General features: G+C 47.9%; 1 protein-coding gene across 2 annotated transcripts in view; it reads right to left on the minus strand.

The window, feature by feature from the left end:
- Positions 1–396: 396 nt before the first annotated feature.
- The window catches only part of ECHDC2 (enoyl-CoA hydratase domain containing 2), a 68,571-nt gene continuing 48,185 nt past the window's right edge, over positions 397–20,782 (minus strand). For both annotated transcript variants that reach the window (XM_063938897.1, XM_063938898.1), the window contains 2 exons: positions 19,162–19,209; positions 397–1,443 (listed from right to left, as the gene is read on the minus strand). In XM_063938897.1, coding sequence (XP_063794967.1) covers positions 1,366–1,443; positions 19,162–19,209 — 126 coding nt within the window. In that variant the 3' untranslated portion in view covers positions 397–1,365. The remainder of the gene's footprint in view (positions 1,444–19,161; positions 19,210–20,782) is intronic.

Here is a 20,782-nt window from a genome sequence, read left to right on the forward strand (position 1 = left end):
AACAGGAAGCTATTACCGGCGTCTGTGAGAAGTCCAGAGAGTGCTTTTAACTGGGAGCTCTCCAATCAGGAGCCAGACAGGGTAATTAACAATCATGCCGTGCAGCTGCATGCTGCACGGCCAGGATACCAATGAGGTGATTAATCTAGACCCAGCAACGGGGAACGCGGTCCGACAGTGGCGTCCCCGTTGCTAGGGTCTGAGCGGCTCCGTGCGCCCGGCGTCTAGCGTTGCTAGGGAGCCGGCGGCTGTCCGCATGCGGCGTCCCTAGTTGCTAGGCGCCGGGCCGCACTGACGGGCGGACCCTCGGCGCCTAACAGCCAGCAAGCAGAGCCATCGTGCCCCTCGCTATCATATTAACACAGACTGTACCGATATTACACAGGAAAGAGTACGCAGAATATATAAGATTTATTGTGATCGCTCAAATGCTCTCCTTACACTATTATATGGTGCATGTATATTATACTGTTACATGGCATCTTCCACTTGCTGCATAGTACCTATCTGCAAGCTCTGCTGTACTGACGCCATAGTACACAATGCAACGCTGCGCACCTGGTGGTTCTGTCTGCAAGCTCTGCTGTACCGACGCTGTAGTATACAATGCAACACTGCGCACCTGGCGGGTCTGTCTGCAAGCTGTTATACTGACACTGTAGTATACAAGACAACACTGCGCACCTGGCGGGTCTATCAGCAAGCTGTTATACTGACACTGTAGTATACAAGACAACACTGCGCACCTGGCGGGTCTATCAGCAAGCTGTTATACTGACACTGTAGTATACAAGACAACACTGCGCACCTGGCGGGTCTATCAGCAAGCTGTTATACTGACACTGTAGTATACAAGACAACACTGCGCACCTGGCGGGTCTATCAGCAAGCTCTGCTGTACTGACGCTATAGTATACAAGACAACACTGCGCACCTGGCGGGTCTATCAGCAAGCTGTTATACTGACACTGTAGTATACAATACAACGCTGCGCACCTGGCGGGTCTCTCTGCAAGCTCTGCTGTACTGACGCTATAGTATACAAGACAACGCTGTGCAACCTGGTGGTTCTGTCTGCAAGCTGTTATACTGACACTGTAGTATACAATACAACGCTGCGCACCTGGCGGGTCTCTCTGCAAGCTCTGCTGTACTGACGCTGTAGTATACAAGACAATGGATAAAGTTATAATGCAGGTACTCAGAATGCACTGCGCATACAATAGGATTGGGTTCTGCATGACGCGGCCTGATCGTCACTATTACATAGAGTTATTGGAATAGACAATTGGATTGCTGTGACTGGCCACAGGGGAGACCCCTCTCGCTTCCTACTCCAGCACCAGCCTCCGACGGCTCCGGCTGCTACTCTCCTGTGTAATGAGCCGCACGCTTCTCCTGGAACGCCGCCATTCCTTCTAGCCGATCTTTGGTGGGAATGACCTAAAGGACACGAGCAGTTACATTATTTTATTTTTTTTAACATAATTTTTTTATTGAAGCAATATATGCAAAACATACATAAACGTTCGTTATATTTCAAATCATCGGTAGAAGGGTATTTTATAAAAACAGAGCAAGGAAGAATACATTTGAGACCTTAATCAAGGGAGACATCCATTATAAGCAATCAACAGCATCACATCTGCACGAAACAAGTCCCTGGAGACCATCTGTTTTACCGAACCAAAGTTCAGCTCAGTCGGTTGACCCAGACTTACACTTTCGAATATAAGAAGAAAAAAAGAAAAAAAAGGTACCCGATTTCCTCACCCACCCGCCCCCAGCACCCCGACCGTCAGTCACCTTTAAAGCACAATCGGCGGATCTCCCGCAGCTGTTCTAGTTAGAAACTATTCTGTGTTAGACAACGAGTCTTGGAGCTGTTTCCTAACCGTTATCGACAAGGTCGTTATATAACTCTCCCAAACTTCAAAGAAATTATGTATGACATGTCCATAGGCAGTGAAATATATCCGCCTGAGGAGTGCCACATTTCCAACATGCATGTTCATCAGCAAATCCTATCAAGTGTCGCCTATGGGGTGACAAATAAGTCCTGTGTAAAATATTGAGAGACATTTCTTTGTATCTAGAAGAGGGAAATAATTTGCAGGTTTTAACATGCGCCGCTAGTAGGTCTGTAAATTCAACGTCTGGGAGACAAACCTTCCAAGACATAATCCCTCCCAGTCCCCTCGAGTAGTCTAGGGCGTTTCGAAAGTACCCATATGCAGTCGAAATTGCCTTCTTAACCTTAGGGGTTTGTTTCAGCATTTTATCCAACGGATTATCCCAATCCCCAGGTGAAAAACATCCTATAGTGGATGAAACATAATGTTGAGCCAAAAGAAAGGCCACTGGATAGGCCAGCAAGGTTGGGTGTAGAAAAAAAAAAGAGAAAAGATACTACTTCACCAGCGCCTGCCCCGTATATAACGGGGTAATCCACCAGCAAGGTTGGGTATTTAGTAGTGGCCTCCTGGAACGTGAGCGGCCTCGAGCCCCGCATGTCCACTAGATCACCGATCCTGGACACACACCCCAGCCGCCATATATTAAACGGATATTGTGCCCGACCCTCTTGGAAGTCAGGATTAGCCATGAATGGAAGATGTAATGATTTGTGGGCATTTAGATTAAGTTTATGTCGCATATCTGTATAAAAAAGCAAGGTGTAGAGGACTGCGCTCGTAAGCTATTCCTAATCAACTAAAGCAGCTAGGGAGTATAGATGAGGATATCCACTATCCCCACAGAAATGCCAATAAAAAGAATGTCTCCCAGCGCTATTATTATTAGGTATATAGTAGTTATTTAATGGTGATATTGGCACAAGAAATAAAAATATTCATAAAATCAATGTTAATTAAAAGAATATATAATGTTTTATTAACACAAGAAAAAACACTTTTCAAGAATATCTTGTTCCCTAAAAGTGATCCTAATACCGGTATACACAAACAATCACATACAACATTGAACATATATAGGTATACCCGTGATACGCTAGATAGCGATTTATTCACTGGATATGAGTTTTATTTTCCTCAGGTAAATGCAGGTATATATATGTGGTAGTTATATCACAGTCCCTTATTATGTATGGAATTTGTCCAAAAAAGTCTTGATTAATACCAGCTGCTTGCTGTGGATTCTTTTCCAGAATGGAAATTAGCACATGCGGCCAAAGATCCTCAAATCCTTACTAGGAAATGTCCAAAAGTCAATGTTGTATGTGATTGTTTGTGTATACCGGTATTAGGATCACTTTTAGGTAACAAGATATTCTTGAAAAGTGTTTTTTCTTGTGTTAATAAAACATTATATATTCTTTTAATTAACATTGATTTTATGAATATTTTTATTTCTTGTGCCAATATCACCATTAAATAACTACTATATACCTAATAATAATAGCGCTGGGAGACATTCTTTTTCTTTTTATGTCGCATATCTGGCCATAGTTTTTTAATGTTCCACACTAAGGGGTTCCTCCTCCGCTCCTCGGACACCCCCCGATCGTGCGTATGTAGAAAGGTAATGAGATCTCCCCCTTGTATAAATTCTCTATCTAAATCTGTGTTTGTGTACGTGTTGTCATTGTGCATCCAGTCATGTAGGTATCGTAATTGGGCCGCCTGGGAGTACCAGAGGATATTTGGGAAGTTAATTCCCCCATTCCCTGCAGTCTGCTGGAGTTTGATTAACGCTATACGCGGTCTCCCTCCCTGCCAAATAAATTTTCTAAAAAGAAAATTGAGACGTTGGACGTCTTTAGGTAGAAGTGCATGCGGCATGGCTTGAATGAAGTACATCAGACGAGGGAATGATATCATCTTAATCAAGTTAGCCGTCCCCAAATACGATAAAGGCATAGATTTCCAGGTCTCAAGTTCTGTTTCAATTGTTCAGATGGCCGAGGTAAAATTTAGGGCATATAATCGCATCGGCTTTCTCGGTATTCGAATCCCTAAATAAGTTATGTGATCTGAACTCCATTGTAATGGTAGGTTCCTCACCCCCTGTTTCAAAAATGAACCATTCCCCAATCTGAGTGCCACCGATTTTGCCCAGTTAACGTTGAAGCCTGATATTTGTCCATAAGCCTGCAGTAAATTAAATATATGGGTCAGTGAAGCCTCCGGGTCTGAGATATATAGCAGAAGATATTCGGCAAAAGCAGTAAGTTTTAGGTCTCTGCGCCCATCCTGAATTCCATGAAACTGGGTATCATTTAACAGCAAACGTTGTAGGGGATCTATGGCCAAGTTGAACAGCAGGGGAGACAAGGGGCAACCTTGCCGCATGCCACGGTACATAACCACCGGGTTGCTAATATATCCATTAAGCAAGAGGGAAGTCGAGGGAGAGTCGTATAAGTATCGAATAATATCGATGAAGTCTTGATGGAATAGTCTACGTTCTAGGACCTTGAATAGATGGGGCCAGAGTACTGTATCGAAGGCCTCAGTGGTGTCTAAACTGAGGAGTATGTTTCTGGATTGGGGCGATTGAGCAGAAGCTATAACTGCCGCGACCGCCGCCCTAATTCCCTTAACCGAATGAGTATTGCGGACAAAGCCAAGCTGGTGATTAGTTAAAGTGTGGGGGAGAATAGTTTGTAGCCGGTTTGCTAAAATCTTAGTAAATAGTTTTATGTCGGTATTTAGCAACGTAATGGGCCTATATGAAGACACCAATTGTGGGTCTTGTGCGGGTTTAGGGATTAAAATAGTATGTGCTGTTGTGAAGTGGTGGAAGGGGGAACGCTGATGTAAAAGGCTGTTGAACACTTCCAGCAGAGTCAGAACTACGTGAGGCTGGAGGATTTTATAAAATTCATTGGAGAGGCCGTCAGGGCCTGGAGACTTGTGCAATTTGAGTTTGGACATTGCCGAGACTAGTTCTTCCTCAGTGATAGCACTCACCAGTAAATCCGACTGTGCACTCGTTATTGGTGGTAATACAGTGTCTGGTAGGAGTGTGGTATGGGTAGATTCGCTGAAGGGGAGATCAGAGTACAGGTCGGCAAAGTAAGATTCAAAATGGTCTAATATGGCCGGGGAGCTGGTCAGGTGTCCCGAAGCTCGGTGTTTAATCGCTGTTATGAATTTGCGAGTAGTTTTTTTCCTAGCCATATTTGCCAGTAATCGACCGGATTTATTTCCCCATTGGTAATATTTATGGGAAGAAAATACCACGTCACGTTTTGCTTGCGCTAGTAAGTGGTCGTTTAAGAGCTGTTTAGCCTGTAAGTAAAGCTGCAAAGACTCCTCAGTCTGTATGGTAAGGTGACGCTGCATTGCATCAGTTAATTCTGAAGAGCAGTTACATTATTAGTATTATTCAGGGGAACAGAGATAAAAGTTACTGCGATGGAATAAACACCAAGGGGCTACAGTTACTACGTGGAGGCGCTGACGCATTTATAGGGACAATTTATTCAAAACAACACGGCCGGTTCTGTATTGAATATAACTGCCCCTTTAAAACCAGCGCCTGAAACTGCAGCAGTGTACACTTTGCCCTGAGTGCCCATTGTATTGTGAGACAGAAGATACACACGAATGTAATGCGTGTGTGTGTCGTCGTCGTCGTCGTCTCCTCCCCCCCCCCCAAAAAAAAAGGATTTTAAACCTACCGGTAAATCTTTTTCTCCTAGTCCGTAGAGGATGCTGGGGACTCCGTAAGGACCAAGGGGTACAGACAGGCTCCGCATGAGACATGGGCACTCTAAAGACTTTAGATGGGTGTGCACTGGCTCCTCCATCTATGCCCCTCCTCCAGACCTCAGTTAGAGAACTGTGCCCAGAGGAGACGGACAATACGAGGAAAGGATTTTTGTTAATCTATGGGCAAGATTCATACCAGCCACACCAATCACACCGTATAACCTGGAATATACGAACCAGTTAACAGTATGAAACAAGACAGCATCAGCACGAGACTGATCTCAACTGTAACATAACCCTTATGTAAGCAAAACTATATACAAGTCTTGCAGAATTTAGTCCGCACTGGGACGGGCGCCCAGCATCCTCTACGGACTAGGAGAAAAAGATTTACCGGTAGGTTTAAAATCTTATTTTCTCTAACGTCCTAGAGGATGCTGGGGACTCCGTAAGGACCATGGGGTTTATACCAAAGCTCCAGACGGGGCAGGAGAGTGCGGATGACTCTGCAGCACCGATTGAGCAAACAGGAGGTCCTCCTCAGCCAGGGTATCAAACTTGTAGAATTTAGCAAAAGTGTTTGAACCCGACCAAGTCGCCGCTCGGCAAAGCTGTAATGCCGAGACGCCTCGGGCAGCCGCCCAAGAAGAGCCCACCTTCCTAGTGGAATGGGCCTTTACCGAATTTGGTACCGGCAATCCAGCCGTAGAATGAGCCTGCTGAATCGTGTTACAGACCCAGCGAGCAATAGTCTGTTTAGAAGCAGGAGCGCCAACCTTGTTAGCTGCACACAGGACAAACAGTGCCTCTGTTTTCCTAACCCGAGCCGTCTTGGCTATATACATTTTTGAGGCCCTGACTACATCAAGGGACTTGAAATCCTCCAAGTCACCCGTAGCCACAGGCACCACGATAGGTTGGTTCATATGAAAAGATGAAACCACCTTAGGCAAAAATTGAGGACGAGTCCTTAATTCTGCTCTATCCACATGAAAAATCAGATAGGGGCTCTTGTGAGACAAAGCCGCCAATTCGGACACCCACCGTGCAGATGCCAAGGCCAACAACATGACCACCTTCCAAGTGAGGAATTTCAAATCCACCGTTTGAAGAGGCTCAAACCAGTGAGATTTTAGGAACTGTAACACCACGTTAAGGTCCCCTGGTGCCACTGGAGGCACAAAAGGAGGCTGGATGTGCAGCACTCCCTTTACAAAAGTCTGGACTTCTGGGAGAGAAGCCAATTCCTTCTGAAAGAAAAGTGATAGGCTCCATTAAGGTACAGATTTCGGCCCTAACTTTAGGCCCATATCCAATCCTAACTGTAGAAAGTGGAGAAAACGGCCCAGATGGAAATCTTCAGTAGGAGCATTCTTGGCCTCACACCAAGATACATACTTTCTCCAGATGCGGTGATAATGTTTTGCCGTCACCTCCTTCCTATCCTTAATCAGAGTAGGGATGACTTCCTCCGGAATACCTTTCCTCGCTAGGATTTGGTGTTCAACCGCCATGCCGCCAAACGTAACCGCGGTAAGTCTTGGAACACGCAGGGCCCCTGCTGCAATAGGTCTTCCCTGAGAGGAAATGGCCACGGATCTTATGTGAGCATTTCCTGAAGATCTGAATACCAGGCCCTTCGAGGCCAATCCGGAACAATGAGTATTGTCTGCACTCTTTTTCGTCTTATGCTTCTCAGTATTTTTGAGATGAGCGGAAGAGGAGGGAACACATAGACCGACTGAAACACCCATGGTGTCACCAGGGCGTCCACCGCTACTGCCTGAGGGTCCCTTGACCTGGCACAATACCTCCGAAGCTTCTTGTTGAGGCGTGACGCCATCATGTCTATTTGTGGAAGTCCCCACTGACTTGTTATCTCTGCAAAAACTTCTTGATGAAGTCCCCATTCTCCTGGATGGAGATCGTGTCTACAGAGGAAGTCTGCTTCCCAGTTGTCCACTCCCGGAATGAAGACTGCTGACAGAGCGCTTGCGTGATTTTCCGCCCAGTGAAGAATCCTGGTAGCTTCCGCCATTGCCACTCTGCTCCATGTCCTGCCTTGGCGGTTTACATGACCCACAGCTGTGACGTTGTCTGATTGAATCAGAACCGGTAGGTCGCGAAGAAGATTCTCCGCTTGTCGTAGGCCGTTGTATATGGCCCTCAATTCCAGTACGTTGATGTGCAGACAAGCCTCCTGGCTTGACCATAGTCCCGGAAAATTTCTTCCTTGTGTGACTGCTCCCCATCCTCGGAGGCTCGCGTCCGTGGTCACCAGAACCCATCTTGAATGCCGAACCTGCGACCTTCGAGAAGGTGAGCACTCTGCAGCCACCACAGTAGACACACCCTGGCCCTGGGGGACAGGCTTATTTTCTGATGTATTTGTAGATGGGACCCCGACCACTTGTCCAGAAGGTCCCACTGAAACATCCTCGCATGGAACCTGCCGAAGGGGATGGCCTCGTAGGTCGCCACCATTTTTCCCAGTACTCGAGTGCATTGATGGACTGACACTTTTTTCGGTTTTAACAGGTCTCTGACCATGTTCTGGAGTTCCTGGGCTTTTTCCATCGGGAGAAAAACCCTCTTTTGTTCCATGTCCAGAATCATGCCTAAGAAAGATAGCCGAGTCATTGGAATCAACTGTGACTTTGGTAGATTTAGAATCCAGCCGTGCTGCTGCAGCACTCTCAGGGAGAGCGACACGCTTTTCAGCAACTGATCTCTCGATCTCGCTTTTATCAGGAGATCGTCCAAGTACGGGATAATTGTGACTCCCTGCCTGCGCAGGAGCACCATAATTTCCGCCATTACCTTGGTGAAAATCCTCGGGGCCGTGGAAAGCCCAAACGGCAACGTCTGAAACTGGTAATGACAGTCCTGTACAGCGAATCTCAGGTATGCCTGATGAGGGGGTTATATGGGGACATGAAGGTATGCATCCTTTATGTCTAGTGACACCATAAAATCCCCCTCTTCCAGGCTGGAGATAACTGCCCGGAGCGATTCCATCTTGAATTTGAACTTTTTCAAGTACAGGTTTAGGGATTTTAGTTTAGAATGGGTCTGACCGAGCCATCCGGTTTCGGGACCACAAACAGGGTTGAATAGTACCCCTTCCCCTATTGCACTAGGGGAACCTTGACAATCACTTGTTGACACAGTTTTAGCTGCAATTCAAAAACTATCTCCCTTTCTGGGGGAGAAGCTGGTAAAACCATTTTGAAAAATCGGCGAGGAGGCACGTCTTCGAATTCCAGCTTGTAGCCTTGGGATACAATTTCCATCGCCCAAGGATCCACGTCTGACTGAACCCAGACATGGCTGAAGAGTCGAAGACGTGCCCCCACCGGTGTGGACTCCCGCAGAGGAGCCCCAGCGTCATGCGGTGGAATTAGTAGAAGCCGGGGAGAACTTCTGCTCCTGGGAACTAGCCGTAGCAGGCATTCTTTTCCCTCTAACCTTACCTCTAGCGAGGAATGAAGAGCCCTGACCTCTTCTGGACTTATGCGACCGAAAGGACTGCATCTGATATTGTGGTGTTTTCTTTTGCTGTGGGGGAACATAAGGTAAAAAAGTAGATTTACCCGCGGTAGCTGTGGAAAACAGGTCCGCGAGACCTTCCCTAAATAAAACCTCACCCTTGTAAGGCAAAACTTCCATATGTCTCTTTGAGTCGGCATCACCCGTCCATTGGCGGGTCCACAGGGCTCGCCTAGCAGAAATCGCCATGGCGTTGACTCTCGTACCTAACAGCCCAACGTCTCTGGAAGCGTCTCTCATATATAAGACTGGGTCTTTAATGTGACCTAAGGTCAATAAAATGCTATCCCTATCCAGGGTATCAATGTCAGATGACAAGGTATCTGCCCAAGCTGCTACAGCGCTACAAACCCAAGCCGATGCTATTGCCGGTCTGAGCAAGGCACCCGTATGTGCATAAATTAATTTTAAGGTAGTCTCCTGTCTGCGATCAGCAGGATCCTTGAGGGCTGCCGTGTCTGGAGACGGTAACGCCACCTTTTTGGACAAGCGTGTTAAAGCCTTGTCCACCTTGGGCGAAGATTCCCACCGTAACCTGTCCTGTGCAGGGAAAGGATACGCCATAAGAATTCTCGTGGGAATCTGCAGTTTCTTGTCTGGAGTTTTCCAAGCCTTTTCAAATAACGCGTTCAGCTCATGAGATGGGGGAAAGGTTACCTCAGGTTTCTTTTCCTTAAACATGCAGACCCTCGTATCAGGGACAGAGGGGTCATCTGTGATATGCAAAACATCTTTTATTGCAATAATCATATAATGAATACTTTTGGCCACCCTTGGGTGTAACCTCGCATCATCGTAGTCGACACGAGTCAGAATCCGTGTCGGTATCAGTGTCTGCTACTTGGGACAGGGGACGTTTCTGAGACCCTGGAGGGCCCTGTGATACAGCCAAAGCTGTGGATTGACTCCCTGCCTTTTCCCTGGACTCTGCTTTATCCATTCTCTTATGTAATAAAGACACATTTGCATTTACAACATTCCACATATCCAGCCAATCAGGTGTCGGCGTCGCCGACGGAGACACCACAATCATCTGCTCCACCTCCTCCTTAGATGAGCCTTCCGCTTCAGACATGCCGACACACGTACCGACACCCCCACACACTCAGGGATATATATATGTGGAGACAGTCCCCCAATAAGGCCCTTTGGAGAGACAGAGAGAGAGTATGCCAGCGCCACCGGAATAAAATCCCAGTCAGTACAGCGCTTTTATAAATGTACTCACTGCGCCAATTAAATGTGCCCCCCCCCCCCCCTCTCTTTTTTGCCCTCTGTACTTGTGTTCAGCAAGGGGAGCCAGCTTCTCTGCAGTGTGCTGTGGAGAAAATGGCGCTGGTTAGTGCTGAGGAATCAAACTCTGCCCCCTTACCGGCGGGCTTTGATCCCGCTCAAATCTTTAAATCGAGGGTGAGACCTGCGTTCCGACCCTCTGGAGCTAATGGTGTCCAGTAGCCTAAGAAGCAGAGCCTATCAGTGAAGTAGGTCTGTTTCTCTCCCCTCAGTCCCACGATGCAGGGAGCCTGTTGCCAGCAGTGCTCCCTGAACATAAAAAACCTAACAAAAGTCTTTATCAGAGAAACTCAGTAGAGCTCCCCTGCAGTGCACCCAGTCTCCTCTGGGCACAGGATCTAACTGAGGTCTGGAGGAGGGGCATAGTGGGAGGAGCCAGTGCACACCCATCTAAAGTCTTTAGAGTGCCTATGTCTCCTGCGGAGCCCGTCTATACCCCATGGTCCTTACGGAGGCACTAGCATCCTCTAGGACGTAAGAGAAAAACAAACCGCTTCTATACACTCAGGTGTCGCCCCTTCAATGTGTGCAGTTTCTGCCGCTAGGTGGCTCCATCTAGTCTGATATAAGGCATGGGTCTTCAACCTGTGGCCCTCCAGCTGTTGTGGAACTACACATCCCAGCATGCCCTGCCACAGTTTTGCTATTAAGGTATCTACTAACTGAGGCAGGGCATGCTGGGATGTATAGTTCCGCAGCAGCTGGAGGGCCGCAGGTTGAAGACCCATGATGTAAGGCAGCTTTTCCCAACCTCAGTCCTCAAGTACCCCCAACAGTTCATGTTTTCCAGGTCGCCTAGCTGGTGCACAGGTGTATTCATTACTCACTGACCCATTATAAAAGACCCACAGGTGGAGCAAATTATTTCACTTGCAGTCCTGTGAGGAAACCTGGAAAACATTAACTGTTGGGGGTACCTGAGGAGCGAGGTTGAGAAGCTCTGATGTGAGGCCTTGCTTCTACAGGCTGGACATGGTGGTGTGCAGACACTGGTTCTCAATGAATGGCTAGACCTGGAATCTGTTACGGAAGTTCTTCCTGTATACAGGCGGCGTCACACAACTGCTGCTTGTGGTGCAGGAGGGTCTTGCTCTATCCAATCTGCTGACTAGGGGTAGACACTGGATGGAGTCAGGACACAGACGATCACATAACCTCCCCCTACATCCCGCTCTCTCACAATCCCGACCAAAAGGGACTTTTCCCACTGGTGGGTGTCTACACCACCTACAGAGTGGAAATAGAATCCGTCACTACCGAGCCCGCACATACGACGTGATGACCCCACTGACATTTCTTATGATGCTTCGTTTTCACAGTGGGAAAAGCAGGGGTAGAACTGTACGCTCGCTGACCGGTGACCGAGGGGCAGCTGGAGATCTAGACAGAGGGAGCATGAATACAACGAGAGGGAAGGTCTGCGCTAGTATACAGGTGTGTCAGGACAGGGATTATGGAACAAGCTCATTCATTCCATCAGTCACAGCGCTCTAGATTCTGACATAATAAAATAATTCAACTGATCAGATGTACGGGGAACAGTATTACTTTATAAGGAATGTATATAATCTATATACTCCCCCACCCAGCACAGGTGCCCACAAGTGGGAATAGGCAGAAGGCAGGATGGGTTATTCCAGTTTCTTATATAGTGCAGAATAGTCCATTGCGCTTTACAACTGGAAACAGCAGTGATAAAACAAAACTGGATAATAACAGTCAGAGGTAGGAGGGCCCTGCTCGTAGGCTTACACACTATAGGGAAATAGGCATAGATACACAAGGATAGGCACTATAGATTACATAGCTGTCCACCAGATTGCAGAGGTTCTTGGTGGGCTGTATGATATGGCCACACAGTGATGTTGGCCTGAGGTCAGGAGGGTGGGAAAGCGATAACTTGAGGATATGTGTGGACTGTACAGTGGGGATGTAATTGGATAGGAAAGCTTGTGAAGGTTATATGTGGACCGTTCCAGAATGTGATAAGCTGTCTGAAGAGAAGAGTTTTAAGAAAACGCTTGAAGGTTTGGAGACTAGAGGCGAGTCTTACTGTGCGTGGGAGGGCATTCCACAGAGTGGGTGCAGCCCGGATAAAGTCCTGTAATTTTGTGGGTGAACAAGTAATGCATGTGGATGAGAGACGCAGATCTTGTGAAGAGCGGAGAGGTCGGGTTGGGAGATATTATGAGATAAGAGAAGTGATGTGATGTACGTTAGTGTAGTTTGGGTAATAGCCTTGTGTGTGAGTAAAAGTATTTTATAGTGAATATGGTAGAGTACAGGTAACCAATGGAGGGACTGGCAGAGCGGATCTGCAGACGATGAACGTCTAGCGAGGAAGATTAGCCTCGCAGCTGCAGTCAGAATGGATTGTAGTGGTAATAGCCTATGTTTGGGAAGACCGGTCAGGAGACTATTACAATAATCAATGCGGGAGATAATGAGAGCGTGGATTAGAGTGTTTGCTGTGTCTTGTGTAAGATATGGTCGTATTTTGGATATGTTTCTTATGTTTATTGAAAAATTAGTAGCAATAACAAGCGGTTAACATACAGATAGTCGCAATAACAAATAGTGTCATAATAGAAGTGTAAGCCTGTCTATCTCCTATGTTCAATAACAGGAGAGCACATACTCAATGTTTCGTAACAGCTCAATCACAAAGAACGGTATAATTAAATAGTCAAACACATCTTGTTAACCTTATTAAACCAAAGCGAGAACAATCTAAAGAAGAAAAGGAAAGAAAAGACACAGAAAGAGGTAGAGGGAAAAAAAAAAGGGGGAAAGGACAAGAACCAGAATCACCCGGTCCACAGCGCGAGTCTCTCGCTTATCTCATAACAAAAAATGGTACATTGAGGTGAGGAGATGTCTAAGAGGGCGTAGAGGAACTGGAGGAGAGGATGGACCGAAAGGTTGGGGAGTCTTTAAAAAGTAGCCATCGAGCCCACGTATCTCTGAAGGATGAATAGCCCCCATCAACAGATGCCATTATATCATCCAAATCCATATAAAGATCTACTCTATTCAACCAATCTCTAATAGTTGGAGCGCCAGCGGACAGGAATCACCGCCTTGGCGGCATTGTTGAGATGGCACAATAAAGAGTGTTTATAGCTCGAGATGGGCTTGGACGAGTAGTGAAACAGCCAAAACAGGGGATCCGTTGGAACCTCATCTCCCATAATTTCAGCAGAAAGTGAAAGTATCTCCTTCCAGTAGGGTTGGAGCAAGGGGCACGACCACCATATATGGAGCGGGTTCCCGGGGCCAGAAGAGCAGCGCCAACAGGTATTGGGGAAACCAAGACCCATCTTAGAAAGAATATCCGGGCATCTATACCACTGATAGATCAATTTGTACTGGGTCTCCACTACCAGTGTACTAGGGGAGCAAGCGTTAGCCAGCTTGAGAATTTTCACCCAAACGTCCTCGCCAAGCTCCCTGCCGAGATGTCTATCCCACGTCTCAGTAAAGGGAGGAAGAGCTGGGCTGGAGTCTTGCAATAGAGGGTTGTATATCAGGGAGATAGAGTGGGGCGGGGGGTGACAGGCTATCGCAGAGGCGTTCAAACGGCGTGAGGGCCGGGGGCCTCCCTCCAGGATAACCCAGAGGACACCAGAAAGTGGCGAACTTGCAAATAACGCCAAAAGTCTCTGGGCGGCAAATGCCATTTTTCTCGTAGATTCGAAAAGGAGACAACCCCACCCCCATCCATCAGCTGTCCGACCCTCCAAAGTCCCAAGTCATACCAAGACTGGAAGGCCCGCTTGGCCATACCAGGGGGGAATCGTTCATTAAATAAAAAGGAAATGTAAGCAGAAGTCGGCAAGGAAACAGGGGGATTTCCTAATCACTTTCCAACACGTCAAAGTGGGGCCTATAGTGGGATGGGAAATGGCAGGGAGGGTATGCAGCCACGGAGCGACAGCAATTGGTGACGGGAGTACCTGACTTTCTATCTGCAACCATTGTTTAGATGGGGAAGTTCTAGACCACCAGAGGATCCTTTGGAGATGGCAGGCTCGATAGTAGCCCTGTATATCTGGCAGGCGGAGGCCACCCTTGTCTCTCTGCCTGGCCATTATGGAAAATTTCAAGCGCGGCCTCTTGCCTCCCCAGATAAATTCTCTAAATAGTAGTTGTACCTCCCGAAACCATGTTGAAGGAATTTTGATCGGTTGGGTCTGTAATAGGTACAAGATTTTGGGGAGGGAATTCATCTTGAGGATACCCAGTCTGCCCAGCCAGGAAAAAGACTTGGAAGTCCAGGACTGAAGGTCTGCACGAAGTTTAGTTAGGAGGGGGGTAAAGTTAGAGTCGTAAAGACGTGAAAGATCCCTGGTAATACTTGGTCCCCAAGTATTTCAAGTGAGAGGTGTGCCAGGTGAAGGGGAGAGCAGCTTTAAGTCCAGATACCATGGCAGACGGGGCATTAAGATTCAGGGCCACCGATTTTGAATAATTTATTTTAAAATTGGAGAGCTCTCCAAAGAGCTTAAACTCATCCATTAAATTAGGCAAGGAGACTGTGGGGTTTGTGAGCGTGGCCAGTAAATCATCGGCGAAGAGGGCAAGTTTATATTCTACATCCTGGAGCCTGATCCCAGATATATTTGGATTAAGCCTAATCGCCCTTGCTAAGGCCTCCATGCAGAGAATAAAAATCATGGGGGAGAGGGGGCAGCCCTGCCTAGTCCCGTTATTAATATCGAACGATCCGGATAAGGAACCGTTAATCACAATTCTGGCTGAAGGGGAGGTGTAAAGGGCAAGAACGCGATGCAAGCAAGTCGGACCCAGTCCCATGTGTCTCAACACCCCAGCCATGAACCCCCAGTCAATTCTATAAAACGCCTTTTCGGCGTCAGTAGATAGTAGGATCGTCGGGGAGTCCTTTGAGGAAACAGTGTATAAGAGCTATGATCTTAGACGTATTGTCCTTCGCCTCTCGACCAGGGACAAACCCCACTTGGTCATCATGTATAAGGGAGGGTAAGAGGGATCTGAGCCTATTAGCCAGGAGCTTGGCGAAGAGCTTGACGTCAACATTGAGAAGGGATATAGCTGGGACACAGGGAGGGGTCCTTACCTTCCTTAGGGATGATTGTGATGTGCGCCTCAAGGGATTGCCTAGAAAAAGGGTTAGTATCGGGGACTGTGTTGCATGCGTCTAAGAGGAGAGGGGACAATTTATCCCCGAAAGGCTTTATAATAATTAATGGTAAAACCGTCAGGGCCAGGACTCTTTCCAGAAGGAGTGGATTTAATGGCATCATCGAGTTTTTGGGGAGTAAAGGGCTTTTCCAACTCCTCCCCGGCATCTTCCGAGAGTTTAGGGAAGCCAATCTTTGTAAGTTAAGTGTCCACGTCGCGCGAACGATCCCTGGCTGAATCGGGGGAGGGGGAGATTGTAAAGGGAGGTGTAGTACAAACAGAATGTCTCCACAATTTTGTCCGTGTTGTGGAGCAGACGACCCTGTGCGTCCTTTATGGAGGGAATAAATGAGAGCGCCCCCTGGGAACGTAAAGCCCTGGATATGTTTCTTAGATGTATGTAACATGATTTAGAGACAGACTGAATGTGGGGATAAAGGACAGAGTCAGGGATGACACCTAGGCAGCGAGCTTGTGGGGTAGGGATGATTGCTGAATACTCAGCAGTGATAGAGATATCAGGTTGGTAACTACTATGGCCGGTGGAAATATAATTAATTCTGTTTTGGAAATATTCAGTTTGAGGTGGCGAGATGTCATCCAAGATGAAATGGCAGACATTCATCCAGTGACACGGACCAGTACACATAGTGGGTGAATGGCGGCCCGTGCTTCTCTTGCCCACAGTCTTAACCAATCTGAGGGTGTCCTCTTGTTGGGGGTTCCTGGTGTTGGTAGCGATTACCCTGGGCATGCTCTTACAATTGGGACATAAACCAGCCCCTTCTTCTCGGTCCTCCTACAGTGCCTGTATTCCGATGTGTGTGGAGAATAGTTACCATAGTGACTGCCGCGTGCCTTCCAGACCTCTGGGTACTTGTGGGGTCCCAGCTGAATGCATGCTCTACTCTTCCAGACCAACAGACACGAAAGGATGGTGAAGTAGGAATTTGGTGTCCTTCCACAGGGAGCTTACCACACCTCGTGGTGTCGGCTGCCAGGTTCCACAGGGCGCTTACTCAGCCTCATGGTGTCGGTTACCAGGTTCCACAGGGCGCTTACCCAGCCTCGTGGTGTCGGCTACCAGGTTCCACAGGGCGCTTACTCAGCCTCGTGGTGTCGGCTACCAGGTTCCACAGGGCGCTTACCCAGCCTCGTGGTGTCGGCTACCAGGTTCCACAGGGCGCTTACCCAGCCTCGTGGTGTCGGCTGCCAGGTTCCACAGGGCGCTTACTCAGCCTCGTGGTGTCGGCTACCAGGTTCCACAGGGCGCTTACCCAGCCTCGTGGTGTCGGCCACCAGGTTCCACAGGGCGCTTACCCAGCCCCGTGGTGTCGGCCACCAGGTTCCACAGGGCGCTTACCCAGCCCCGTGGTGTCGGCTACCAGGTTCCACAGGGCGCTTACCCAGCCCCGTGGTGTCGGCTACCAGGTTCCACGGGGAACTTACCCAGCCTCATTGAGTCGGCTACAAGGATCCACAGGGAGCTTACCCCGCCACGTGGGTATAATGTGTCATATGTTATATCGCTGCGCTGTGCGCAGTTGGAGAATGATGGACTGCGCGGTTATAGGACGGCATGGACAGGGCACTTATGAGAAAAGTACAGTCTGAGTTATTTTGATTCTAAAGGGCTTTGATGATTGTTCTTCAGCACCTGGTACATAGCCAGTCTTATGGTAATTGTCCTAGCTCCAGACTTGCTGTGTACAGGTAAGTGGCGATTAGCCGGCCTTTTGGTGGCCAAACATTTTCTTTGAAATACAAACGAAGGTTTGGAAGGAAGACTGGTTGTGATATCAGCCTTTCCTGCTGTAATCCCCAAAACTAGGTTTGCATGGAGATGTGAATGAGACAGAAACATGTTAATTAGATTGTGTTTTATGAATGCAAACTAGTGGGTTTCTTTTAACAACAGTTTGATGTAAGATTTCCTAGGCTGTATTATGTAGGATGCAGATTTATGTTTAAATTACAGGAACTTTGTGAGAGTGAAGAAGGAAATTGCTGTTTTGCACTTATATCCTTTTAAAATGTAATTTATTTATATTTTGTAAGATATCCTGATTGGATGGAAAGGACTCGGGGAGTAGAGGAGGGTGAAATAGGGCGGAACTAAGGACTCGGGGAGTAGAGGAGGGGGGTGAAATGGGGCGGAACTACCCCCTGAGATGCAGTGTGGTTTTACTGTATTAAAAGAGGAGGCCTGTGAGCATCCCGCTGTATTATACCAACTACTTTCTGCTGTAGCATCTTGCTGTATGCTGTTGCCCCTAGCAATAGGGAAGAGTTCTCTTTAGACATATTGCAAATAAACATAATTTGCCTCAAGAGGACCGCTTCATCTTGTGACCTGCAGGGCTAGGTGAAACCTAACTCCGTTTTCTGGCTGTCCAGGTTACATCCAGTGTCTCCAAGCTCCGCCTTCTGCCTGCTACCGGGCTGTGCTTAAGCAAGAGACAATTGGGGGATTCGTCAACACCACACAGGTGTGGTAAGATAGCGTGTCGACGACTACAGAGCAAAACCATGGTTCCAGACGCCAGAGCGTATAGGAGTCTGGTGGTGGCTGCATAGAACCTGCCCACTGCGCAGTGGGTGGAGTCAGTAACAGGCAGTTACTGACGGTAAGCTGGAATCCCCGATGTGGCCAGGTCTCCGTGTGACCTAAAACTCCATTCTGTGACTGGGGACGGGAGGTGAAGTGGTGAGATCTCTCGTACAGGACCGTCCGGTCACAAAATGTATATACACGTTTCATACTCCTGGATGCAGTGCTCTAATATAATTATCATACAATTGGGAGCGTTTTTACAGAATACCGTATACACATTTACATATACTAGCCGACGTGCTTCGGGACGCAACCCTTCCCTTGGTGCTGTGCTGGGAATTACACCCCCGACACTCCGATGTAGATCACTAAATACTGCAGTCATAGCCCAGGTCCCCTTCCAGTGACGCAGACGCCCGCTTCGCCATTAGCCCAGGTCCCCTCCAGTGACGCAGACAGCTGCTTCGCCATTAGCCCAGGTCCCCTCCAGTGACGCAGACAGCTGCTTGGCCATTAGCCCAGGTCCCCTTCCAGTGACGCAGACGGCAGCTTCACCATTAGCCCAGGTCCCCTCCAGTGACGCAGATGGCCGCTTCGCCAGTATACCGCAGCGCATGAATCCACCACCTGTAAGACTAGCAGCCTCTAAAATGCTCATTGTACATCTTATGTCTTACATACTAGATTAATATTCATGATAACGTAGGCGGAATCAGTGACATGACTTGCAGCATAAATTCCCCCTATAATTAATAACAGCATTACACAGGCATTAATTACCATTTATTTATATAGTGCCACCATTTGCTGCAGAGCCGTTCAGTACCTGCCCCACTGAAGAACCCACACAGAGAGAACATACAAACTACACACAGATGGGGCCCAGGATGTAACGGAGCCCATATAGAGAGCGACTGTTAATCTCACCTGCCCGTAGCATATTCCCTCAATGGCCATCCCAGACGCTATATCCACCTGTAGAGGACAAGAGCTGGCACCATTAGTCCGCCTCGGGCGACCTATATACATCATACTATGTGTCTTTACATACATGCACACTATGGGGTAAGTGGCTTCTGTACTAGTGTCCATACGTGGCGCAGCTTATGTGACCATCCATGAAGGATTCTCACTAGCATAGGAACATACATAGGTGACTGTCCCTCTGCACAATACAGTGCTCATACAGAGCTCCTTCTCACCGCCCCTCATCTATTATCACATTGCACAGGAAGGAGACCAATGCACCAGGCAGCCTTCTAGTTCAGCAATACAAAATAGTAGTTGCTCAATCAAGTTAACAAACTCTCAGGTGTATAAAATAGACAAGAAAAAACAATTCCCCCAGCACACTGCAAAAGTATCGTCAATGAGATTTGACTCCTACATGATACCAGAAATACAGAGATCTCAGTTGCATATATTTGCAAATAGATGGTTAAGCCACCAGGCTGCATCAATGTATCTCTGTTTCTGGCGGTCCCTACATGATAACACCACCCACTAATATTGCTATTATTGCGTAGTGTTACGGACCGTCAGAACAGAGGCGCATTAACGCGTCCTGGTGGTTTAATCATATCTCTGCAAATATATGCTACAGAGATCTCTGTATTGCTATTATGTAGTGTTCAGGTCTCATTGCTGATACTTTGCAGTATGCAGGGGGATATTTTACCTTTTCCTTGTCAGGTCTACTAGTTTACAAAGAGGAATGACCAGTGCTTCCAGTATGGCGGTATGGGGCGGTACTGCGTACCGGTAAGAAATGGACAGCCACTACACAGTAGTGCCTGCCCGCCCCTCTTGCTTGCAGGCACTGCCGTGTGCGAGGGGAGGAGAGAGCAGCACGTGCCTCTCCTGCCCTTTAGTGCCAAGTCCGGTCGATGACGGCGTGTATCTCGAACACAGGCGCCGGTTCATTAGGCAGTCAGAGCTCGCGGACCAGCACTGGCAGCTCCTGATTTGAGATAAATGCCGTCGCCGGAGACTGGACTGAGGGGCGGGGGCAGCGCACGCTGTGCTCTCCTCCCCTCACACACACAGAAGCAGCAACCGCAGCAGTGGCAGGGCGGGCGAGCAGCACCGTGGGGCCATGTGTGAACCCTGCACTGTGGGGGCATATCTGGCACTACGGAGGCATACTGTGTATCTGGCACTATTGGGGGCATAGGTGTATCTGGCACTGCAATATTGGAGTCTATGTGTATCTGGCCCCCCATATGTGTTATACGCCCCATTTTCACTGGCCATTTTTGGCACGCATACAGTACCACTAACAAGTTTTTTCTACTTACACCACTGGGAACGTCAGGGCAATTACACTTTTCTGTGTCCAACACTATTAAGAACAAAAAGCCTGAATACAATCCCATTTTTGAGGACAACAGACTCTCCTCCATCCCCCCCCCCCCCCCCCCCCCCCCCCCCCAGTCAGTGACATATAGCGGATATAAATGGAGATCTGGATGGGGACTGCAAATATCCGACGCTGAGCTGTGAGGGCAAATCAATCTACACATAAGGTATAAACATCCCGACATCAAGG

This window comes from Pseudophryne corroboree, chromosome 9, assembly GCF_028390025.1.
Source record: "Pseudophryne corroboree isolate aPseCor3 chromosome 9, aPseCor3.hap2, whole genome shotgun sequence".
NCBI lineage: Eukaryota > Metazoa > Chordata > Amphibia > Anura > Myobatrachidae > Pseudophryne > Pseudophryne corroboree.